The sequence below is a fragment of the Ochotona curzoniae genome, unplaced genomic scaffold (assembly GCF_017591425.1).
Source record: "Ochotona curzoniae isolate NIBS_2020 unplaced genomic scaffold, NIBS_Ocur_1.0 contig_64, whole genome shotgun sequence".
Classification (NCBI taxonomy): domain Eukaryota; kingdom Metazoa; phylum Chordata; class Mammalia; order Lagomorpha; family Ochotonidae; genus Ochotona; species Ochotona curzoniae.
In genome coordinates this window covers 39,238,652-39,261,248 of record NW_024466502.1, presented here as the reverse complement: position 1 = coordinate 39,261,248, position 22,597 = coordinate 39,238,652, and the positions used below count along the sequence as shown (strand labels likewise).

Below are 22,597 nucleotides of genomic sequence, written 5' to 3'. Positions count from 1 at the left end.
GATGCAATATCTTATCCCAATGGGGCAAAAGCTAGAGGAAAAGACTGGCTCCACAGAGCCATTTGTTTCTTTTAGGTCCCACCCAGCAAATTCCAGGGGATGGTCCCAGTCAGTTCTAAATTGGCCAGAGGATATTAGGGTTATTATATTTGGAATAGCACTTTGTTGAGTACCACCAAAGGTGCGAGTACAATTTGGTGATTGATTTTAATGTGGTTATCTTGATCCCAACAGAACTTCCCTATCAACAGGTAAGGCACTTAAGTCTGTCATGTAATTCAGGACTACTTAGAATTAAGTTAATTAGAATTCATCCTAACAGGTTGGTGAAGTCATCCTGGGCCTTTTATTCTCTTTTTTATTGATGATCTTAAAGCCCCATCATGTGAAGGCATAGAACATAGGAAGACATCAGATTATTCAGAGTCAAGAAGCGAATCCCAATTTGTAGTGACAGAAGACTAAAACAGGATGACCTCTTTCAGACACACCCAGTTCCTTAAGGCTTCCCAGTTATTCCCTTGTAACAAGGATGTCCACCAAGAAGTCCAGAGGTGCTAGACATAGGTGACCGACAATATAACAATTGCAAGTGTTATTGAAAACAACATGGGGAAAACTTGTTTCAGAGACTATTTCTGTGGTTAGAGAAGTGGATTTGGGTGGGTTTTTTTTTTTTTTTTTTGTCTGTTTTTGTTTGTTTTTACTGTGTAGAGCGCCAGAAGCCATGAGGAGGAAGTGCAATGTTCAGTACTTAGTGTTGTTTCATTGCAACTACCATCTATCATTGATGATTGTCCTGCTTCATGAAGACTGCCACTGAGTGGTTTCCATGTTAAGAAAAAATAGCATGATTCAGTCCTTTGGAGAAAACAATTGGAATCAAAGGTCTTGGGAGACCTGATGCTGTGTGCTTAATTTTTGTAAGGTCTGATGAGTTACTTGCTGGGCTACTAGTGAATTTGACATCCCCACTGTCAAAAGTTTTTAATTTACCTATGAGCACATGTGCTGTAGTTTAATAACACAAAGGTTAATTAACAACACCTGATATTCCATCCTTGTTGCAAATAACTTGGGAAGATATTTCTGGAATACATAATCACCAGGGTAAACACTGTGTGATAATATTGTTTGATTTCCTGGGATAATGCTGTGACAAGATTGCTCTACAAATCTCGAATTGCTCTACACTCAACAGTAAGTAAGACTGCCTTTCGTAAGAGTGATTTCATAAGAGGTTTTCACAGATTCCTTCACTAGTCTCATCGACCTGCCAGGAACCATTTCAAGCAATGACAACTTGCTTTTACCTGAATGGGTAACTTAAGATTAAGTAATATTGAGGTTAAAGGGCCTGGCGGCATGGCTTATTAGCTAAAGTCCTCTCCTTGAACGTGCCGGGATCCCATATGGGCGCCGGTTCTAGTACCGGCAGCTCCACTTCCCATCCAGCTCCCTGCTTGTAGCCTGGAAGGGCAGTCGACGACGGCCCAGTGCTTTGGGACCCTGCACCTGTGTGGGAGACCTGGAGGAGGTTCCTGGTTCCCTGCGTGGGATCAGCACAACACCGGCTGTTGCGCTCACTTGGGTAGTGAATCATCGGATGGATGATCTTCCTCTCTATCTCTCCTTCTCTGTATATCTGAGTTTGTAATAAAAATAAATAAACCTTTAAAAAAAAAAACCAGGGTGAATAGATTCCAGGAAGTAGAGTATTCAGCATGTGGATGACAGGCTTCAGATACAGAACCCTAAGGAGTTAATTATCAGCCAAATTCAAAGGAAAACATGAGTGGGACTGCCTCAGGAAAGCAGACATCTGGTCTCTAAGAGGCAACACGTGAAGTCACGAGACAATGCAGCATTTTTAGAAGAGCTCAAGCAGAGTCTGCTGTCGAAAAAACTCATAAATAGCACAGAGGTGAAAGATTTCTTAGGAACCAAAACCTTAGCTTGTTGATGACCAATAAAATCACGAGGAAAAACCAGCTCTTTTATCTTCCTGGCAAAAAGAATGTATATTGCATTATAAAAGATTATGAAAATTGTGAGAAAACTTGAGGAAACAGAAAATAAGGTTAGTAGCAAATTGTGACTGGCAGGAATCAAATAGTACCAGAATATAATGTTAAGGCACCCAGCAACAGATTGGAAAGATGCAGTGTACTGATCCTCCCAGAGCATGCATCCTGCGATCCATCATCTGCTGGACCTTGAGAGGAAGCTTCCTTTATCACTGCATTATCTTTATTATGATTCTGTGGGAAAGAATTCTATAACTTTTTTTGTTTTAGTATTAGCAATTATGAAGTAGATTCTCCTGAGAGGACATGTAATATACACAGCATAAAAGCATCAAAATGAGTAATACTGTTCATTGAGTCTGGCAATTGTATTCACACCCATATAACCACAAGCCCAAAAGGAAGAAAACATTGGCCTCATGTCTGAAAGTTTCTTCATCTTTCCTTCCAGTCCCCCTAGCAAGCTGTCAAACCCCATCTATCACTTGGGCGGCAGTATATCTTATCATTTTTATTTCCCAAAGCTGTTTCAGAACTTCAGGGTCTTGTGAAGTTCTGGCGGCTTTTGCTTGACAAACTGAGAAGCATCTACGTTATTACATGCATCAGAGTTTATTTCTTTTTATTTTCATTATCTTGAGATATTGTTGGATTGTTTCTGTTTTTAGTTAATGTGGACAAAGCTACTATGAAAAGCAGTATACAAGCCTTTTTGTGGATAAAAATTTTTACTTGCCTTTTTGAAATGCCCAGGAGCTACCAGGGAGTATTCTAAAATAGATGCCAACTTATATTCCTATTATAAAGATATGAATGAACTCCAATGCCTCCACGTGTTCACAAAATTTGGTATCTTAAGTGCAGTCATTCTGGTGGTTGTGTAGTATTTCCTCTTCATGAATTTAATTTCCTGATTGTGATTTCAGCATTGGGTAAATGACATTGAGTGCATTTTCTTATGATTAGCCACTGGAATGTTTTTATGGTTATTTTTTTTCCAATCTGTGAGTTACATTTTTGTTTCACTATTTTTTGGTGGGAAAAGCCTGTATTCTGAAGTACACTTTTTCTTTAGGATTAGTGTTTATTTATTCGACCCCCCAAGTCACAGAGGTGTTGTTCTATTAAGAGATAGTTTTAACTTTTTCACTTAGTACTAAGATCCATTTTTAATTTTCACTTTTTGTTTTTTTCATTTAATTTTACTTATTTTTATTTACAATATAAAACGTGGGTCAGGTTTAGTTTTATTTTTTAAATATTTATTTTATTTTTATCGGAAAGGCAGATACACAGAGAGGAGGAGAGACAGAAAGGAAGATCTCTGTCTGCTGATTTACTCCCAAAATGGCTTCAATGGCTGGAGCTGAGCCAATCCAAAGCCAGGAGCCCAGAGCCTCTTCTGGGTCTCTCACAGCAGGTGCAGGGTCCCAAGGCTTTGGGCCATCCTGCACTGCCTTCCCAGGCCACCAGCAGGGAGATGGATGGGAGGCAGGGCTGCCAGGATTAGAATCAGCACTCATATGGGATCATGGTGATTAAAGGTGAGGACTTTAGCCACTAGGCTACCGCGCCAGGCCCTCACATCCAGTTTTTGATTCACAGCCGAATATAGTTGTTCCAATACCATTGCTTCCAAGTACTATTTTTCCTTCAATAAATATAAAATCTATGTCTATGAAATTTAAAATTCAGGTCCTTGGCTTCATTAGACACATTCAAGTTACTCAAGAGTTACAGGTGGTATCTGGCTGTCATACGAGATATAAAATATTTCCAACACTACAGAATATTCTGAGTGACAGTGGTGCTGTATGTCTTACAGGACAATGACTAATATTTATGATTTTGCAAAAGATAATTAATGCCCACCAACTGACACAGTAAGAACAGATATAAGGAAGTAAAAAAAAATCAACCACTGAATCTATATCAGTGTCTAAGTCTCTTTAATTAGTATTAAAAGTGCCGGGGGCAGGCCATTCTCTACAGGTCCGGGGGCCTGCTCTGAGGCGGTCCCCCATCAGGTGCCGCAGGCAGGGAGCGTGTGCGCGCACAGCTCTGTGGTCTCTCTCCTTTTGAAAAACCCACAAGTGTTCGGTTATGGCCTTTTCTAATAGAATCACTTTCCAAAAGCCTTATCTTTAAATACTACATTCAGATTCGCTTTTCCTCCTCTCAGTCTTCACAACAGCGAGTAAATGTCAATGAAAGAAGTCTTAGGGACAGAAGCTCTATTTTCGTGAGAGCAATAAGACAGAAAGTGGAAAGGTGGGGCTGCGTGAAAAGAAACAGTTTCTTCCGGGGATGTAATGGTGCTAATTGCTACAAAAAGAACGTGATACTTGGAATGAAATAATATTTAAAAAATGTCCTAAATGTCAAATAACCTATTAAATATTCTTATCCATAACTTACAAAGAATAAAAAAATTTCAGAAAAAGTTCATACATTTGAATAATTCTGGCCTTCAATGCGAATCTCTTCCCCATCAAATCCAAGAGAATTAACGCTTTCCAGTTGTTAGAAAAAGCGGCCCACCACCGAAAGCTCGCGATATTACACAAACTACTACTCCCAGCATGCAAAGCGGCTTCCGCCGGGCACTCTCTTCACTGGAGACGGGAAGGCCCCAGCATGCCTCGAGGCGCGAAAAGCACTTGGGACCGGTAGTTTTCCTGGCGACTACTGGTTTCGCCAGCGCGGCAGTGGCGGCTCTGGGTTCCAGCCAGCAGGTCCACTGAGGGCAAGCTGAGCCAGAGAAAGGGCGTGGAAGTTAAAGAGGGTGAGTCAGGCACTGTCTACGCGATAAAGGGACGAGGTGCCGGGCGGTAGGGCGGACTTACGTAGGCGGCCGGTGCCGCAGCCTGCTGTGAGGCGCCGCTGTCCCCGCGTCAGCGAGGGAAGGGTGAGGAGGAGCCAGAGCCGCGTCCCTGCAGCCGCTCTCGCCCTCACGCTCCGCCGCCATCTCCACCATGCAGTCCCGGGAAGACGCTCCGCGTTCTCGCCGCCTCGCCAGTCCCCGCGGAGGGAGGAGGCCCAAGAGGATTTCCAAACCCTCGGTTTCGGCCTTTTACACGGGTCCCGAAGAGTTAAAGGACTCGGGCCACTCCGCCGCCCTGCTGGCACAGCTCAAGTCCTTCTATGACGCGCGGCTGCTGTGTGATGTGACCATCGAGGTGGTGACACCTGGCAGCGGGCCTGGCACGGGGCGCCTGTTCCCCTGCAACCGCAACGTGTTGGCCGCCGCGTGTCCCTACTTCAAGAGCATGTTCACGGGCGGCATGTACGAGAGCCAGCAGGCCAGCGTGACCATGCACGACGTGGACGCCGAGTCCTTCGAGGTGTTGGTGGATTACTGCTACACGGGGCGTGTGTCCCTGAGCGAGGCCAACGTGCAGCGCCTGTACGCCGCCTCAGACATGCTGCAGCTCGAGTATGTGCGGGAAGCCTGTGCCTCCTTCCTGGCCCGCCGTCTCGACCTGGCCAACTGCACGGCCATCCTCAAGTTTGCTGATGCCTTCGGGCACCGCAAGCTGAGATCCCAGGCCCAGTCTTTTATAGCTCACAACTTCAAGCAGCTCAGCCGCATGGGCTCAGTTCGGGAGGAGTCTCTGGCAGATCTGACCCTGGCCCAGCTGCTGGCCATCCTGCGCCTCGACAGCCTGGACATTGAGAGCGAGCTGACAGTGTGTCACGTGGCCCTGCAGTGGCTGGAAGCCGCCCCCAAAGAGCGGGGCCCCAGTGCGGCAGAAGTCTTCAAGTGTGTGCGCTGGGCACTCTTCACTGAAGGTGACCAGGACTACCTGGAAGGGCTGCTGGCCAAGCCCATCGTGAGGAAGTACTGCCTGGACATTATCGAGGGGGCCCTGCAGATGCGCTATGGTGACACGCTGTGCAAGTCCCTGGTGCCAGCGCCAAACAGCAGCAGTGCCAGCAGCAGCAGCAGCAGCAGTGGCAGCAGCAGCAGCAGCAGCAGTGGCAGCAGCTCTGTCGTGTCTGCAGCAGAAAATCCACCCCAGAGGCTGGGAATGTGTGCCAAGGAGATGGTGATCTTCTTTGGCCATCCCAGAGATCCTTTTCTTTGCTACGACCCATACTCAGGGGACATTTACACCATGCCTTCACCTTTAACAACCTTGGCCCACACTAAGACCATCACCTCCTCAGCTGTCTGTGTCTCTCCAGATCATGACATCTACCTAGCTGCCCAGCCCAGGAAAGACCTATGGGTGTACAAACCAGCCCAGAATAGTTGGCAGCAACTTGCAGACCGCTTGCTGTGTCGTGAGGGCATGGACGTGGCATATCTGAATGGTTACATCTACATTTTGGGTGGGCGAGACCCTGTTACTGGTGTGAAGTTGAAGGAAGTGGAATGTTACAGTGTTCAGAGAAACCAGTGGGCACTGGTGGCTCCTGTGCCCCATTCCTTCTATTCCTTTGAACTTATAGTGGTTCAGAACTATCTTTACGCTGTCAACAGTAAGCGCATGCTCTGCTATGATCCCAGCCACAATATGTGGTTGAACTGTGCTTCCCTTAAGCGCAGTGACTTCCAGGAGGCATGTGTCTTCAATGATGAGATCTACTGCATCTGTGACATACCAGTCATGAAGGTCTACAACCCAGCCAGGGGAGAGTGGAGGCGGATTAGTAATATTCCCTTGGACTCTGAGACCCACAACTACCAGATTGTCAATCATGAGCAGAAGTTGCTGCTGATCACGTCCACCACCCCTCAGTGGAAAAAGAACCGGGTGACTGTGTACGAATATGATACCAGGGAAGACCAGTGGATTAATATAGGAACTATGTTAGGTCTTTTGCAGTTTGACTCTGGCTTTATTTGCCTCTGTGCTCGTGTCTATCCTTCCTGCCTTGAACCTGGTCAGAGTTTCATCACGGAGGAAGATGATGCTAGAAGTGAATCCAGCACTGAATGGGACCTGGATGGATTCAGTGAGCTGGACTCTGAGTCAGGAAGTTCAAGTTCTTTTTCTGATGATGAAGTGTGGGTGCAGGTAGCACCTCAACGAAACGCACAGGATCAGCAGGGTTCTTTGTAAATATTTTGAAAGTACTGAGGTGTCTCTACTGCGTTGTGGAACATACCTTGACAAGATTCTTTCCTAAAACTGACTAGGACCACAGATTTGATTTAGAAAGGGTAATATTTTGAAATACTAATGTGATGTTCTAAAATGTAAACAGTCTGTGAAATCACCCTGTTTAATAATTTACTCAGCTAAAAGCCCACATTAAAATATGCAAAATGAACCGATTAGTAGCCTTTGTGATTTTTTTCATTATTTGTGTATTCCTTGTGAAAATGAGTTATTTTGGTTATTTCTAGATATATTTACAAATATATATTTGCATTACCCTCATGTAAATTGTTAGATTTGATTTTCATGAGCAATTTACTTATTTTATTTGTTTAATAGAAAATTGGGCTCAGAATTACTGGTAGAGTTTTAAATAATGATAGCTGATTTTCACAATTTTACTCTAGTCCATTTCTGGTACTGTAAATTAAGTACATTTTGTTAGAATAATGATTAGTTTTCTTCCCTTTTGCAAGGAAAAAAAATTAATGTAAGTATTGTTTACTGAATAGTGGTTTCATTTTGGTAATATGTACAATGGTTTTATAAGTTCATAGAAAGTTTTAAAAATCAGGATTTCACTGTTTTAAAGGATTAGCAATTTTATTTTGGAATATAAAATTTGTATTTAGTAAACACCAATTTTGTAACTAAAAAATTCCATTCTAGTGTCACCAAAATATGCTTCTAAATTGACTCCCCTCAACACAAAAAAGGAAAATTTGTTTTATAAATTCACATTGTGATCTGTATGTGATACATGCCTCATGGAGTCAAAGCAACAATCCTTGTTTTCACTAGAAATTTGTTGGGTGATTTAAATTTTTTCTCTGTTGGTCATGCCTTGTTTTAATAGCTTATTTGTGGTCTTAAAATACTTTGGTATTAGTGTTGATGTTTCTCTTCAGCAAGAAGCAACTTAACTCTTGTTTTGGAAATCTACATAAGCTAAAAACAGTATTTTATTAGTATTACTGGTCATTTTGTCTTACCATCTTTAAGATCAAGTGCCAGCAAAGACCTTTAAACTTTAAGATGTATATAAAACTGTTTTCTGTATTACTTAATATTCTGTGTTTTGTAAGTCATGTAAATGTTTTTGATTATCAGCTTGAAGGTATTTTTGTATTAAAAGTTGACAGAAAACTTAAGTGGATGTGGCATTTGGGGCCAATAGTAAAGTATCTTTCCTCTAAAATATTTCCATACTAAGTGGTAGTATACACGGTTATTTTATTATGGCATTTCTGTTCTGTGTTTCTTTGTGAACTGTACTCCAGTCTTTGTTTCTTTCACCATAAGTTAGGGAAAGTCTGGAAAGACAGACTAAATTACGCAAAACTGATATTGCTAAATATGAGAAATATAGGTGCTTACCTTTTGAAGCTTTATTAATACACATGGCTATCACAGTACTTGTACACATGAAATGGTGTACATATACATATATGAATATTTATGGGATATAAATTTTTCTATGGCTGCTTAAAATTATCTTCCTGAATCTTTTTTAAATAACACATTAATCCCTCACCTGTGTTCTCTGTTGACAGACTTTTTACTGTCCTGTTAGAGCGCTGAGGAATCTGATTGGGATGGGGAGCTGAATTTTTTAATGAACACAAAAATGGATAACGCACACACACAGTGTTTTCTAAGCCATTTTAACTGGCTATTTTAAGAACCTACAAGACATTCCTGTTTAACATTTCTACCAAAATAAGATATCTGCTCTAGCATTTCATGTTTCTTCCAAAATGTTACTATATTTTGTGGACTATGGCTAAATTTTGTCCTATATTGACTCCAGGGATGTTATGAGCACTTCTCTTAACATAGAATATTATTTCTCAATACTGTTAATTTTTTATCAGCTTTTCATTAATATCTTGTTGATAGCTTTGTGTTCTGTGAGATTGAGATGTGGCAATCCTTATCTTAAGAGATTATCCATCTGTGGAATTAAGGTGTGCAATTCATAAAAGTTCTCTAATTTGTCACTCTTAATCTTTGAGTTACACTAAATAGTAGTAATATTTTATTTTACAATAAGTTTCTCTTGGGGAGACTTCTGGTTTTGTGATATATTCATGAGATAGGGAGTAGATGTGAACCATTCTTTTATAAAGTGGTTTGTATATGGTTAGTTACAAATAAAATCAATACTAGAACCCAGTCTTCCTGACTTTCTAATTCAGCGTTTTTGCCAAATGTGTTACACCCTTGCTTCATAGTGAATGACACAATTAGCAGTGTTGAAATTCCTTCATGACAAGCTAATCCCTGCGACTGTTTTCAGTTAACAGCATGCGTTTTAACAAACGTTCAGTATAATTTAATTTGCAGGAATACCATTTGTAATCACTTCTATTGCCTCTTATAGCTGTGTGCTAGTAATCTGAAAATCTGAAAACCCAAGTTATTTTAGATAGTTTAAATTCAAATGATAATACAACATTGGAGTTTGCAAATGGATAAAATATGAGGTGACTTATATAGAAGACTATTGCTAAATAACTTGTATAAATTTGGTTTTAGAATTATAATTCTAGTTCTCTTCTGTCACCTATACTGTGCAATGTTTCTGTTTCCTATATTAGTATTTTGATGGTAATTGAGTATGATAAAAACTTATAACCAGTTTCGTAATTCATGGGTATAATGACACTTTGGAAATTCATCCACACACACATGCATCCACCCGTACAAAATAAGAGCACTTGTGAAAGAACGAGGACAGCTCTACAAGTAGGAATTAATTCTTTGTTTCTATGAGACACACATGGTTCGAGTGTCGTAGGAGAAAGGGGCAGTACTATGTCATTCCTAAAATAGCTGAAGACATTTATTGGCAGAATGGGATTTGAAATTTAATGAATTCCTCAGCGCATAAGCAAAGTTAATATTTCTGAAATTCACATTTATTCTTGAAAGCCATTTACAGAAAAGAGGAGTGACAGAAAGATCTTCCATCCACTACATCAATCCCCAAATGGCCACAACAGCTGAAGATGAGTGGATCCGGAGCCAGGAGCTTCCTCTAGGTCTCCCATTGTGTGTGCAGGGCCCCAAAGCTTTGGGCCATCTTGTTGCTTGCCCAGACCATAAGTAGGGAGCTGGATGGGAAGCGGGATCAGTCTGGACACAAACTGGCACCCATAAGGGATCACAGTGCTGAGGATTTAGCCATTGGGCTATCACACTGGGCCCACACATTTACTCTTGCTTAAATATTTAAAACATGTAAACAGTTTAAAGGAAAAATTTATATGCAGTAATGTATATGACGGCTTTGAAGCTTATATTTCACACATGTGAGTGGTATGATTATTCAGAACACTGTATATATTTGTTCTTAAAGCAAAATATGTGTTTCAGATATTTTAAAATACTCATATCATGGCTATTTGTTAATGCATAAATAGCAAAAGTTCTTCTCATAATGAGCAGGAAAATAAGTGGCTGGGAAAAGGTATCTACCAACAACAAAAAAAAACCTGTTGAAAATGTATTTAAAATATAATTAGTTTGGGGCCCAGCATGGTAGCCTAGTAGTTAAAGTCCTCACCTTGCATGTGCAGGGATCACATATGGGTTTGAGGACCCCATATGGATGCTGGTTCATGTCCTGGCAGCCCCACTTCCCATCAGCTCCCTGCTTGCGGCCTGGGAAAGCAGTGGAGGAGGCCCAAAGCCTTGGGACCCTACATCCCCATGGGAGACCTTTAAGAAGCTCTGGGCTCCTTGCTTTGGACTGGCTCAGCTCCTGCCATTGCAGCTGCTTGGGGAGTAAATCAGCGGATGGAACATCTTCCTCTCTGTCTCTCACCCTCTCTGTATATCTGACTTTCCAATAAAAATAAATTATATATAAAAGACACACACACATATATAATTAGTTTGGCACTCAGTTATCAGTAATCTAGGAATGGGGACTTGGCCTGATGTCATTTTTACCAGTTTGTGCTGAAATGAGGGAAAAACATAAAGCATGATGAATGAGTTGTAAAACCAAAATCACTCTGATGGATTTGTTTATTGTAATATTAATAAACTGAAAAACTACAAAGACTCAACTTACATCAGTCCCCTAAACTTTCAAAGTAGATGGACCTTTGGAATTCTGAAGTTTGATATTTAGAATACAGACATCTACATTCTGCTTTGAATTTGAACTCCACACAGCCATAGCTGGGCCAGGCAAATACCAGGAGTCAGGAATTTTTCTGGAACTTCCACCTGGGTTCAGGAGCCCAAGCTCTTGGCCATCTTACACTGCTTTCCTAAGTATGTTAGCAGGGGATAGCTGGAACTCCAATGGGCACCTGTATAGGATTCCAACATCACAGGTAGAAGTTTTACCCTCTATACTACAGAAACAACCCTTTCAATTTTATCACTAAAGTAATAGTTTTACATGGAACCATATAGTATTTAATCTTTTCAGATTTTTTTAAAAAAATTATTTTTATTGCAAAGTCAGATATACAGAGAGGAGGAGAGGCAGAGAGGAAGATCTTCAGTCCGATGATTCACTCCCCAAGTGATCGCAATGGCCAGTGCTGCAATGACCCAAAGCCAGGAGGCAAGAACTTCCTCTGGGTCTCCCACTTGGGTGCAGGGTCCCAAGGCTTTGGGCAATCCTCGACTGCGTTCCCAAGCCACAAGCAGCTGAAAGAGAAGTGGAGCAGCCGGCACAAACCAGCGCTATATGGGATCCTGGCGCATGCAAGATGAGGATTTAGCCACTTTGTTCCTGAGTGTTTGCCTATCTCTTGTCCTTTCTGGCTTTCACATAAAATGATTTTAAGCGGGAAGTTCTAGGTTCTATATATGTTGAAACTTCCTAGTGAAAAATAACTTCATGTAAACTATTTCTTTGTCTAAGTTGCTGTGTAGTAGGACATTGTGACCCTAGAGGGTCAGCGAGCACAGGATTACAGTTGACTGGATAATATTTGCATGAGAACAACCCAATGGCTACTTTTTGTATACCTGATTGGATATCATTTGTATAAGGACAGTTGAATGGACAGACAGTATGTGTATGAGAACACTTGGTGGAATATACAAGACAAAAGGAGTTCCAAACAAAAGCATAGAAACTGTTACTGGGTTTTGTTGATGAGCTCAATACTTCCTCCCTTATCCCATATGACCCTCAGTGTATAAAGTCTGATGCCACTAATAAACTTCCGGCTTTGACCATCAGTCAGGGTCCATGTGTGTTATTATCGGCTCCGTGCACCAAGTCCATCACTGCAGGACAGTGACAGTTGGGGACTATGCAGTGGGTGTGGAAGACAGGAAGGTGTGAAGAGTATTGTTTCATTGCAGGCAAGGCAGCAAGGAATTTCCCGCTGCATGGCAGTGGCCTACAACCACCTGAATGCAGCTCCACCTCCCTTTGCATGGACACTGGACAACCCTGCTGAGAATTCTGTAATCTATTTAGGCGTTGTCTGGTGCTTACTACCAATGTGAGCTTAGAAATTGATGTTGCTGATACAGTTTTATCAAAGGGACCTTATATTATTCATGCTGTCTCTGTCTCTATCGCTACTGCCTCCATTGACCATCCTTGATCTTTCTTTTCTTTTTTTTTTTTCTTGTATCTTAGGAGGTTTATTCCAGCGGGGCAGGAGAGGGGTGGAGGTGGAAGAGATCAGCAGGGGGAAAAAAAGGGGAAAAAGGGGAGATGGAGGCACCTGCGGGCCCCTTATGTTCAGGTAGGCCTCCTAGGTGTAGGGGGTGGGATTGGGAGGGATTGAGGGCAGGCCCCAGGGGATTGGCAACTGCAAGTGAATGCCTAGGGATGATTGGTGAGTGGGCGGGGTTAGGGAAGGGGCTGGAAGATTGTGGGTGGATTCTCAGGTGGAATGCCAGGTTATATTTGATTAGTGGATGGCTAGACCAGCATGAGCTGTGAGGAAGAGGAAATGGTGCAGGGTTCAGGGTGGGATATTGGAATAACGCCTTACATTCATTCCTCCCTTTTGTTATATATACAGGAAGAAGGGCATTGTTCTCTATGGCTTCTTGGAGCTGTTTTCTCTTGGCAGTGGTTGCAGCCTGGTGGGAGGAATGGGAGGACCATCCTTGATCTTTAGCTCCCTCCTTCTGTGATGCTTTTCATCCATTAACTGATTCAAGATTAAGTTGTAGGATGAGGATTGTAGTAGGAATGTGTTACTGATTGATATTCACCATCAACTGAGAACTTCCTTTAAGGTGAAACAAACAGCAGAATTATCCTTGGAAACACCCACTTGACCATGATGTAAAAAGGCTGTGCCAGAGTTTGACTGCTTCTGTATAAATAAAGCAACAGCTTTCTCACATTGTCCATTATGATCCTGGAATTGTAATGGTCCGTTTCGTTCCTCTTTGCACCTCATTCACGCACCCTTCGCGAGTTCTGAACTCAGCTGGAGCTGGACTCTAACTGGCACCAAGTTATTTATATTACTGAAGAAGGTAGGAGCATATTGTTAATTCATTTAATTTCCTAAAGTTCACATGGCCTTAAAGGCATGATTCATAACATTTAACAAGAGTAAACACTTCTCTGAATCCTATGCTGAGGCAGTCCTCTTCTTGTCTAGCCTATGGGCTCATTGCTTGCTTCTCTATAGATCCTTTCTCACATGCTTAAATTCTCCATTTATCAATAATTGTTCATTCTTTATGATTTGTTTTCTTTGCAACAGGGCACACCCCACCATTGGAGGACCATGTCTGTCATTTTCACCTGTTCTTAACATAGTGCCAGGGATGGGATCCGGTGTTTATTAATGGAAATAAATGAACGTATTTAGTGCTGGCTTGAATTTCTGTGAAAATCAACCTTTGCAAAAAAGACATTATTACTCTATGTTAGAGTTATTGTCATGCCAACCAGCCAGCCTCCAGAACCTCAAATTAATTCTAGGTGCTTTTTTCTCCCAAGGACCAGACAGCATTTTAAAAAAAATTTTAGTTTTGGTAATTTTACATAGTTGATTAAGGTGGTTAGGGTCAAGGGCTACTGGATGGTGAGATCACAATTTCCATGTTCTCTTTCTTCCTTCCTTATCTGGGGGGAGACAAGGACAGGAGCCACAACAAGCCTCACAAATGCCTCTGTAACCCAGGAGGGAGGGCAGGCACCTGACACCACCCCAGGTTCCCTGATGTGGGGCATGCTCTAAGGATCCAGTTCTAACGGTCCTGCTCATGAGGTTTCGGTAGATCCATAGTTTCAAATTACTGCTGATCTCACCACCTAGCATGATGAAATCTCTTCAGAATCCTCTGATTGATAAAGTCCACCTTAGAGTCTCCATTTGCCCAGATGTTCACTGCCAACATTTGCCTTGGATAGTTGATCCTCCATTTGTTCTGTCCTCCATCCTCTGTTGTGGTACCAGGTGTCCTCTGCACGTTCCAATGGACTGCCATATCCTCCATGTGAACCTGGATATTCTGTCCACTGCTCCATCTAAGCCACTGAAGCTCAGCTCTGACACATGCACTCCATGGTCAGACCACAGAACCTGCGATTCTTTCCATGTTTAGGGTTCTGAGTCCAGCAATTCAGCTGGGGGGATCCCTAAAGAAACATCATCTGAGGTGATTCCAGACCTGATGTGCTCACGAATATAGGGTCTGGCACAGTCTGTTGCCCCAATCAGCTCATGCATATGCTAGTGGTTGTAATTGCTGGGTCAGTTCTGTCTCCGTCCCTGTCATTTACACAAACCAATGGGTGTTGCAGCTGAACCCAATCCTGCCCACCATACTATCTTCCTTCATGGACACTAGTGGGAGCTGCAGCCTAGCCGGAGTGACCCGCAATAACCCTCACCAGACCAGCTCCCTGCTCTGGTTCCTGTGCTTGCCAGTGTGTAAGGCAGACTGGTCCAGTCTGTTCCACATCCCATTCAGCTCTCATATATGTCAATGGGCATTGAAGCCTAGTTCAACCCAACCAGCTCTACTATCCAGCCCACACACGTGCTGGTGGGTGCCACTCTCTGTCTAGCCATGCCTACCTCAGTCCTGGTTTTCATGCTCACCAGTGGAAGTAGCAACCCAAGAGAGAGATGCCCACTCTTTCCCTACTGAGACTATTCCCACTCCCGGAACATGCACTTTCCAAGTGGTTCTGTACTTCAACTTGACAGAACCCCCAGTGCCAGCATCTGCCAGTTCATGCTGCAGCAAAGCCCAATCAACCCTCACCCACTCTGATTTATGCATGCACCAGTCGAAACAGTCAGCTCAATCTGGCTTCTCCCTGATCTAGCTCACATGAGGCCCACAGGTATTGTACCCCTTCCTGGTTTGGTCTGCCCCATCGTGATTCACGCTCTCCAGTGGGAATAGCTGTCCAGCAGGGCAGCCCTCCACATTCCCCCTACAGGCTTTGCTTCCTCCGCCCTGGTTCTCACATGTCCTTGCCTCACCATTTGCCAATGGGTGCTGTAGTCTGGCCTGGTCCAGCCCACCTCCAATTCCAGCTGATGCTGGTGAGGGTTACAGCCTAGTCCAGCCCAGCAGGCACCCAATCCCAGCCATAATGTGTACTAGTATGTGTTGCGATCGAACCTGGTCCAACCCACACTCTGTTCTGGTGCTCGGATTCGTGAGTAGGTGATGTGAACTGGCTCAGCCTGGTCTACCCCTGACATGTGCCAAATGTACCCAGGTGGGTACTGTTACTTGGCTTGGTCTGGGCTGCTTCTTATCATGGTTCTTGAGCTCACTTGCAGGGACTATGTCTCAACAGAGGAATTCCCCAAGCTCCCCCATCAGAACCTCTCCAATGCCAGATCTCACGCAGACTGGTGGTTCCATGGGTCAGCCCTACTTAGTCCATTTCATGTCCTAGCAGGAAGAGTGGCCTTTCCTGACTGGCCTTCACCTATTCCAGTTATTACTGTTGGATATTTCAGCCCAGCCAAGTGTGGTCCATACCCAGTCACTCACTGCTCACACAAGGCTCCTTAGGGGCAAAGACCTAGTTTAGCCCATCCTACACCTATCCTGATCCTCCAGAGCACTAGCTGGTGCTGGAGTCTAGCCCAGTCTGGTGTGCCCAGCCCAAGTCCACATTTGTGCCAAGGGAGACAGCAGCCACACACATCCAAACCAGAACACAGCTCCCACTCTGGTCTTCACACTCACCAGTGGGAACCCTAACTCAGCCGGGGTGCCCCCTTAGTTCCCCAACCAGGCCTGTTTCCAGCCATAGGTCTCGCATGTGCCAGTGATTGCTCTGACCCAGCTTGGCATAGCTCCTCACCTTTCTTGGCCTTTGCCTTAGATGCTTTGGCCTAGCATCCCTGGCTCATGCAGACCTTTAAGAGCTAGCTCGGCATGACCAGTGCTCCAGCCTGATTTCTCTTCTTGCTTGTAAACTAATGTTTGCTCAGCCCTGTTGGTCTGCCCTCTTCCATAATCAACTCACACATTAGCCAACAGTCAGAGCTACTTCGCCCAGCTTGCCTGACCCCAGGCCTGGACCATGTGATCACCATCAATGGGAATTTCCCATGTTCCCCCACTCAGACCACTCCTGTACCCAGATTTCATACATGCCAGTGGGAGTTAGGCTCTTGCCCAGCATAGTCTGCCTTCCATCTTGACCTTGTAGGAGCTATTGAACATTGCAGCCTGGCCCGCCCCACATCCTGTTTTAGGATGAACATGTGGTTGCTGCAGCCTCAACCTTCCCAGACTGTTATTGGTCCCTGTACCTGTGAGTGATGGCAGATACCATGGTAATACCTAGCTAAGCACATCACCACCCCAACTCTTGAGCTAACCACCTCCCCAACAGAATCTACTCCCGCACTTGGTTCTCTCGCATGCTGGTTAGTGTCATGGCCCTGCCTAATGTGATTCGTCCCCTGTTCCAACATTCTGTTAGGTACTAGGATCTAGCCCTGCTAGACAGGTCCCCAGCCCTAACCCTCGCATGGACTGGCATGTGGTGGTCAGCATTGTTTGGTGACAACAAGCCCTACACAGGACTCACATGTAGGCTGGTGTATCAATCTGACCCATACTGATCACCTGGCCTCTCCCCTCCAAACCACCAGGTCTCGGTCCCCTTGATTACCTGGAAGTAAAGTAAACCTGTCATTGGGAGTCCCATAGGATTGATTCCTCACCCACATGCACAGTGGCCTCATTCATGGACATCCCTAAGCAGCAATTTGACACCCCCAAGACACCAGAGCTAGCCTCTCGGTGGCCAGCAGGCAGAGACTGGTGCCAGTTGACATGCTGGCTGTCCAAAGCCAAGGATTCGCTCACCACATGGCAGCAGTGGCTGTGGCCAGGACCACTGGAGTCCGACCTGACTTGGGTACCGTCAGCAGCTGCCATGCTTCTGGAAGCTCCCTCCACCTAGGCTCCAAGGTCAAACTCCTCTCTAACTTTCAAGTAAGATAAATCTTTTTATTCTAAAAAATGATGCTGTGTCAGGAATTATGACACAGTTTGAGCTTCCACTTGGGATGACTGCAATCCATTCCCATAGTATTCCTTGCAAAAACCATGGAAGGCTGTGCAAGTTTGCCTATTCTGGGCATGGTATTCTGTGCCTGAGGCCTTCTCTGTGACATGGGCTGGGCAGCAAAACTACCATCAACACACAATGGTCAACAAGATTTCCAAGGCTGGGCAGGGCTGCCAGATCAAGGATGGCACAATGATTAAGTACAACAATTCCATTGATTATGACCTGTCCAATAAGAGCATCATTTCTCTGGGTGCCTGTATCCTCTGTGAAATGATCAATGGCTTAACTCACAACAGCAATGACATGGAAACAACAAAGATGACCTAGCGTCATTCCTTGCAGCTTTCCCAGGCTAGCAGGGGCTAGATCAGGAGCAGAGCAGCCAAGACTCGATGCAGTGCTTTTTGGGATGTAGGCATTGCAGTTAACACCTTAACTTGCAGCACCACAACGCTAGTCTCCCTAGTAACATGCATTCAAGCTGCCTCTAAGACTTTTCATGTCTTAAAAGATTATTTTTCTCCAATGCTGAATTGTCTGTGCTAAAGTTTGTCCATTCTCCTATTCAAAGACATCATGGTTGTTACTAATTTTGGCCAATTATTCATAAAACTACTATATCCATGCACAGTTTTTTTGTGGATATTAAATTTTCACTTATTTTTGAGTTAGGACCAAAAGAGCATGACTGCTACATCATACAGTAAGAGTATGAATAGTTCTATAAAAGACTGTCAAATTGTCTTCCAAACTGGTTATACTATTTTACACTCTTACAAGTGAGGAGTGAATGTTCTTTTTGTTCTACATCCTTGTCAGCATTTGATGTTGGTGGTGATGTGAATTGTGCCCATTCTAATAGGTGTGTAGCAATATCACTGTGTCATTTTAATTTGCACTTCCCTGATGAAATATTATGTGAGGCATTTTTTTTATCTTTCCCACCTGCATATCTTCTTTGTGGGGTACCTACTGAATTTTGAATTCAATTTTTAATCAGAATATTTGTTTTCTCACTGTCAAATTTTAAGAGTTCTTTCTATATTTTGAGTAACAGTAGCTTACCAGTTGGTCTCTGGGAAAGTCTAGCTTGTCTTATCTTTCTTTTGACAGCCTTTCACAGAGCATTTGTTAATTCTAACCAAGTCCAATTTACAAACTTGTTTTCTTTACCAAAGCATGCTTGATCATCCCCTAATTCAAGATTATCTATATTTTGTTATCTTTTAGAAATCCTATAATCCTGAAACATACATTTAGGTGTATTTCACATTTTGAATTAATTTTTGTGTTGATATCAAGTCTGTGGCAAGAATTAGTTTTTTGTATGTAAATATCCAATCATTGTATTTGTTGGACTACTATCTTTGTCTACTGTATGGTCTATAGTCTTGCATCAAAGATCAATTGCTTGTATTTTTGTGAGCTCTTCATTTTGTCTATTTGTCTAGTCTTTTACTAGTAGTGCAATGTCCTGATTATTGTGTCTTTAAGGTTTTATGGTGGAGGGCCTGGCGGCGTGGCCTAGCAGCTAAAGTCCTCACCTTGAACGTGCCAGGATCCCATGTGGGCGCCTGTTCTAATCCCAGCAGCTCCACTTCCTATCCAGCTCCCTGCTTATTGCCTGGGAAAGCAGTCAAAGACGGGCCAAAGCTTTGGGAGCCTGCACCCATGTGACATACCCGGAAGAAGTTCCTGGATCCTGGCTTTGGATCAGCACAGCATTGGCTGTTGTGCTCACTTGGGCAGTGAATCATCGGAGGGAAGTTCTTCCTCTCTGTCTCTCCTCCTCTCTGTATATGTGACTTTCCAATAAATAAATAAATATTTTTTTAAAAAAGGTTTTATGGTAGAGTATCACTAGACCTCTAACTTTTCTCCTTCAAAATTGTGCTGCCTAGTCTGGGTCTCTTGCCTCTCCATATTAACTACAGAATCAGTTTCTTAAAACTCATAAAGTAATTTGCTGGAGTCTTGATTGGGATTACTTGAATCTACAGATGAATTGACAAGAATGTACTAGCTAGCTGGAACCAGTAATAACCCACTGACATACATAAAATCTAGCAGAACCAGTTCACATTATCCCCAAAAAAGTAAACATTTTGGAATAAATTTTACCATAGAAGTGAGAGATTTCTACAATGAGAATTGTGAAATATTAAATAAACAGAAGATACCAAAAAAGGAAAAATATTCCATGTTTATGAAATGGAAAGATCAATATCATGAAAACATTCATGCTACACAAAGCAATTTGTAGATTCAATGCAATATCAATTAATATGTTACAGACATTCTTCTTAGATCTACAACAAGCAATGCTAAAATTCATATGGAAACACAAGAGACCACAATAGCTAGAACAATCTTAAACAACAAAAACAAAGTAAGAGGTATCAGAATACCAACCCATTGCAAAGCTTCTATAATCACAGCAGCTTGGTACTGGCAGAAAAACAGAGATTCAGAGCAATGAAACAGACCAGACATGCCAGAGATTAATGCATCCACAACAATTATGCTTTGACAAATGAAATCAAACCAGTCTCTGGAGAAAAAGGCAGGTGCTACAACAAATTGTGTTGCAACAATTGATCCACTTGTGCAGAAAAATGAAATAAGACCCCCTACTTTACACCTTATATGAAAAGTCAAATAAAACTGTACCTAGGATCTAAACCAACAACCTGATACCATCAAATACCAGGAGGAAACATGAGGGAAACTGCAAGATATCATCACAAGCAAAGACATCTTTTAAAATACCACTGAAGCACAAGCAATAAAAACAAAAATAAGTAAATTGGATTAAATCAAGCTAAGAAGCTACTGCACTACAAAGAAAACAAGGTAATTGACAGACGTGGAGAAACATTTGAAAACTACAGAGCTGATAGAGGATTAAATCCAGTACCTATAAAGAAATCAAGAGACTCAACAACAACAAAACAAACCAGCCAGTTGGGAAATGGGAAAATGGTATGGACACGCACTTTTCAAAGGATGAAGTCCAAAAAAACAAGGGATGCAAAACATGCTCAGGATCACTAGCAATCAGAAATGCAAGCAAAAATCAAACAGTGGTTTCACGTCATTTCAGAATGGATATCATCCAAAAATCAAAATCAATAAATTCCAGGAACACATGGGCTGAAAGATACCTGATCTACTGTTGCTGGTACTGTAAATTAGTGCAACTATTTTTGAAGGCAATACAGAGATTCTTCCTAGATCTGAAAAATGGATTTATCATGTGACCCAGCCATCTCACACCTGGTAATTTGCCAAAAAGTGAAATGAGCATATGAGAGTTATTTGTACCCCCACATTCCTTAAGTTCAAGTCACAATATATGAAATCAATTAAGATGTCCATCATTGTGGATTGCAGAAAATGTGGAATATGTACACTATGGGATACTATTCAGCAACAAAAAAGAATCTTATAAAATTTTAAAAAATAAAAAGGAATGAAATTCTGTATTTGTAATATAACAGATGCAACTGAATGCTTAGTGAAATAAGCCAGTCTCAAAAACGCAAATATCAAGTTCTTCTCTTAGATGTTACAGTTAATATAGAATATAAAAAAGCACAGGAGCAGCATGGCCGTTTCAGGATATGTTTGTTCTGTTTCTAACCCACCTATATATTCCAGTAGAACTGTGGACTTCCTACTTTTTATTCATTGAATATTATGATTAGTGGCAAATTAAGCATGTGGATATAGAGTGGATTAACATTATGTTTGTGCACAGTTAAGGGAAAGGAGAGAGGAAGACAGGGAGTAGAGCAACAAAGAAACTGGTTTCTTGGAAGCATACCCATGGAATGCAGAAAGCTGTTTTTTTTTTTTTAATAGTAGTAGAAAAAATAACAAGAAAGAAAATGCTTGTTCTAGATTTACAGGAAACAGGGAACAAACTGTTATTTCAGCTTAATATTCATGAGATAAAATAAGACAAGGAAAAGTCTGTCTGATCTGAATGACAACTCCAAGCCAAAATTGAAAGGCTAGATTTGGATATCTTTTTTTAAAAAGATTTATTTTTATTATTTTTTTATTGGAAAGGCAGATATACAGAGAGGAGAGACAGAGAGGAAGATCTTCTGTCCAATGATTCACTCCCCAAGTGAGTACAACGGGCCGATACTATGCCAATCCGAAGCCAGGAGCCTCTTCCGGGTCTCCCAAACGGGTGCAGGGTCCCAAAGCTTTGGGCCGTCCTCGACTGCTTTCCCGGGCCACAGGCAGGGAGCTGGAAGGGAAGCGGGGATACTGGGATAGAACCGGCGCCCATATGGGATCCCGGGCGTGCAAGGTGAGGACCTTAACCACTGCGCCACTGCGCCAGGCCCTAGATTTGGCTTTCTTATAGACATACAAGGTTGGGGAAAGAGGCATCTGTGAGTCTATAGTAATTATGAAAAAAAAAGTAGTAGGGCTCAGTACATTAGCCTAATGGCTAAAGTCTTTGTCTTGATCGTGCCAAGATCTCATATGAGCCTCAGTTCTAATCCCAGCAGCCCCGCTTCCCATTCAGCTCCCTGCTTGTGGCCTGGGAAGGCAGTCGAGGATGGCCTAAAGCCTTGGGACCCTGCACCCATGAGGGATACCCGGAAGAAGTTCCTGGTTCCTGGCTTCGGATCAGCATAGCATCGGCCGTTTCGCTCACTTGGGCAGTGAGTCATCAGATGGAAGATCTTCCTCTCTGTCTCTCCTCCTCTCTGTATATCTGACTTTGTAATAAAAATAAATAAATCTAAAAAAATTAACAAGTGGACAATAAAACGTCTAAGTCATAAGAGAAACGGTGACACAAAGAGTGGGATGACTTAGAAAAATAACTCTATCTTGGAAAAAAAAAGAAAAAAAATACCTCCCTGTGAATTCTTTCCAAATATTAAATATATTTTTTATATTGGAAAGCAAGGGGTGAAAGAGAGACA

At 42.6% G+C, this 22,597-nt stretch overlaps 1 protein-coding gene across 1 annotated transcript; it reads left to right on the top strand.

Annotated features, from left to right (window-relative positions):
• Positions 1-4,764: 4,764 nt before the first annotated feature.
• KBTBD7 (kelch repeat and BTB domain containing 7) lies at positions 4,765-9,310 on the top strand. The gene has a single exon (XM_040991336.1). The coding sequence runs from the start codon at positions 5,003-5,005 to the stop codon at positions 7,094-7,096; it is 2,094 nt and encodes a 697-aa protein (XP_040847270.1). The 5' UTR covers positions 4,765-5,002; the 3' UTR covers positions 7,097-9,310.
• The last annotated feature ends 13,287 nt before the right edge of the window (positions 9,311-22,597 follow it).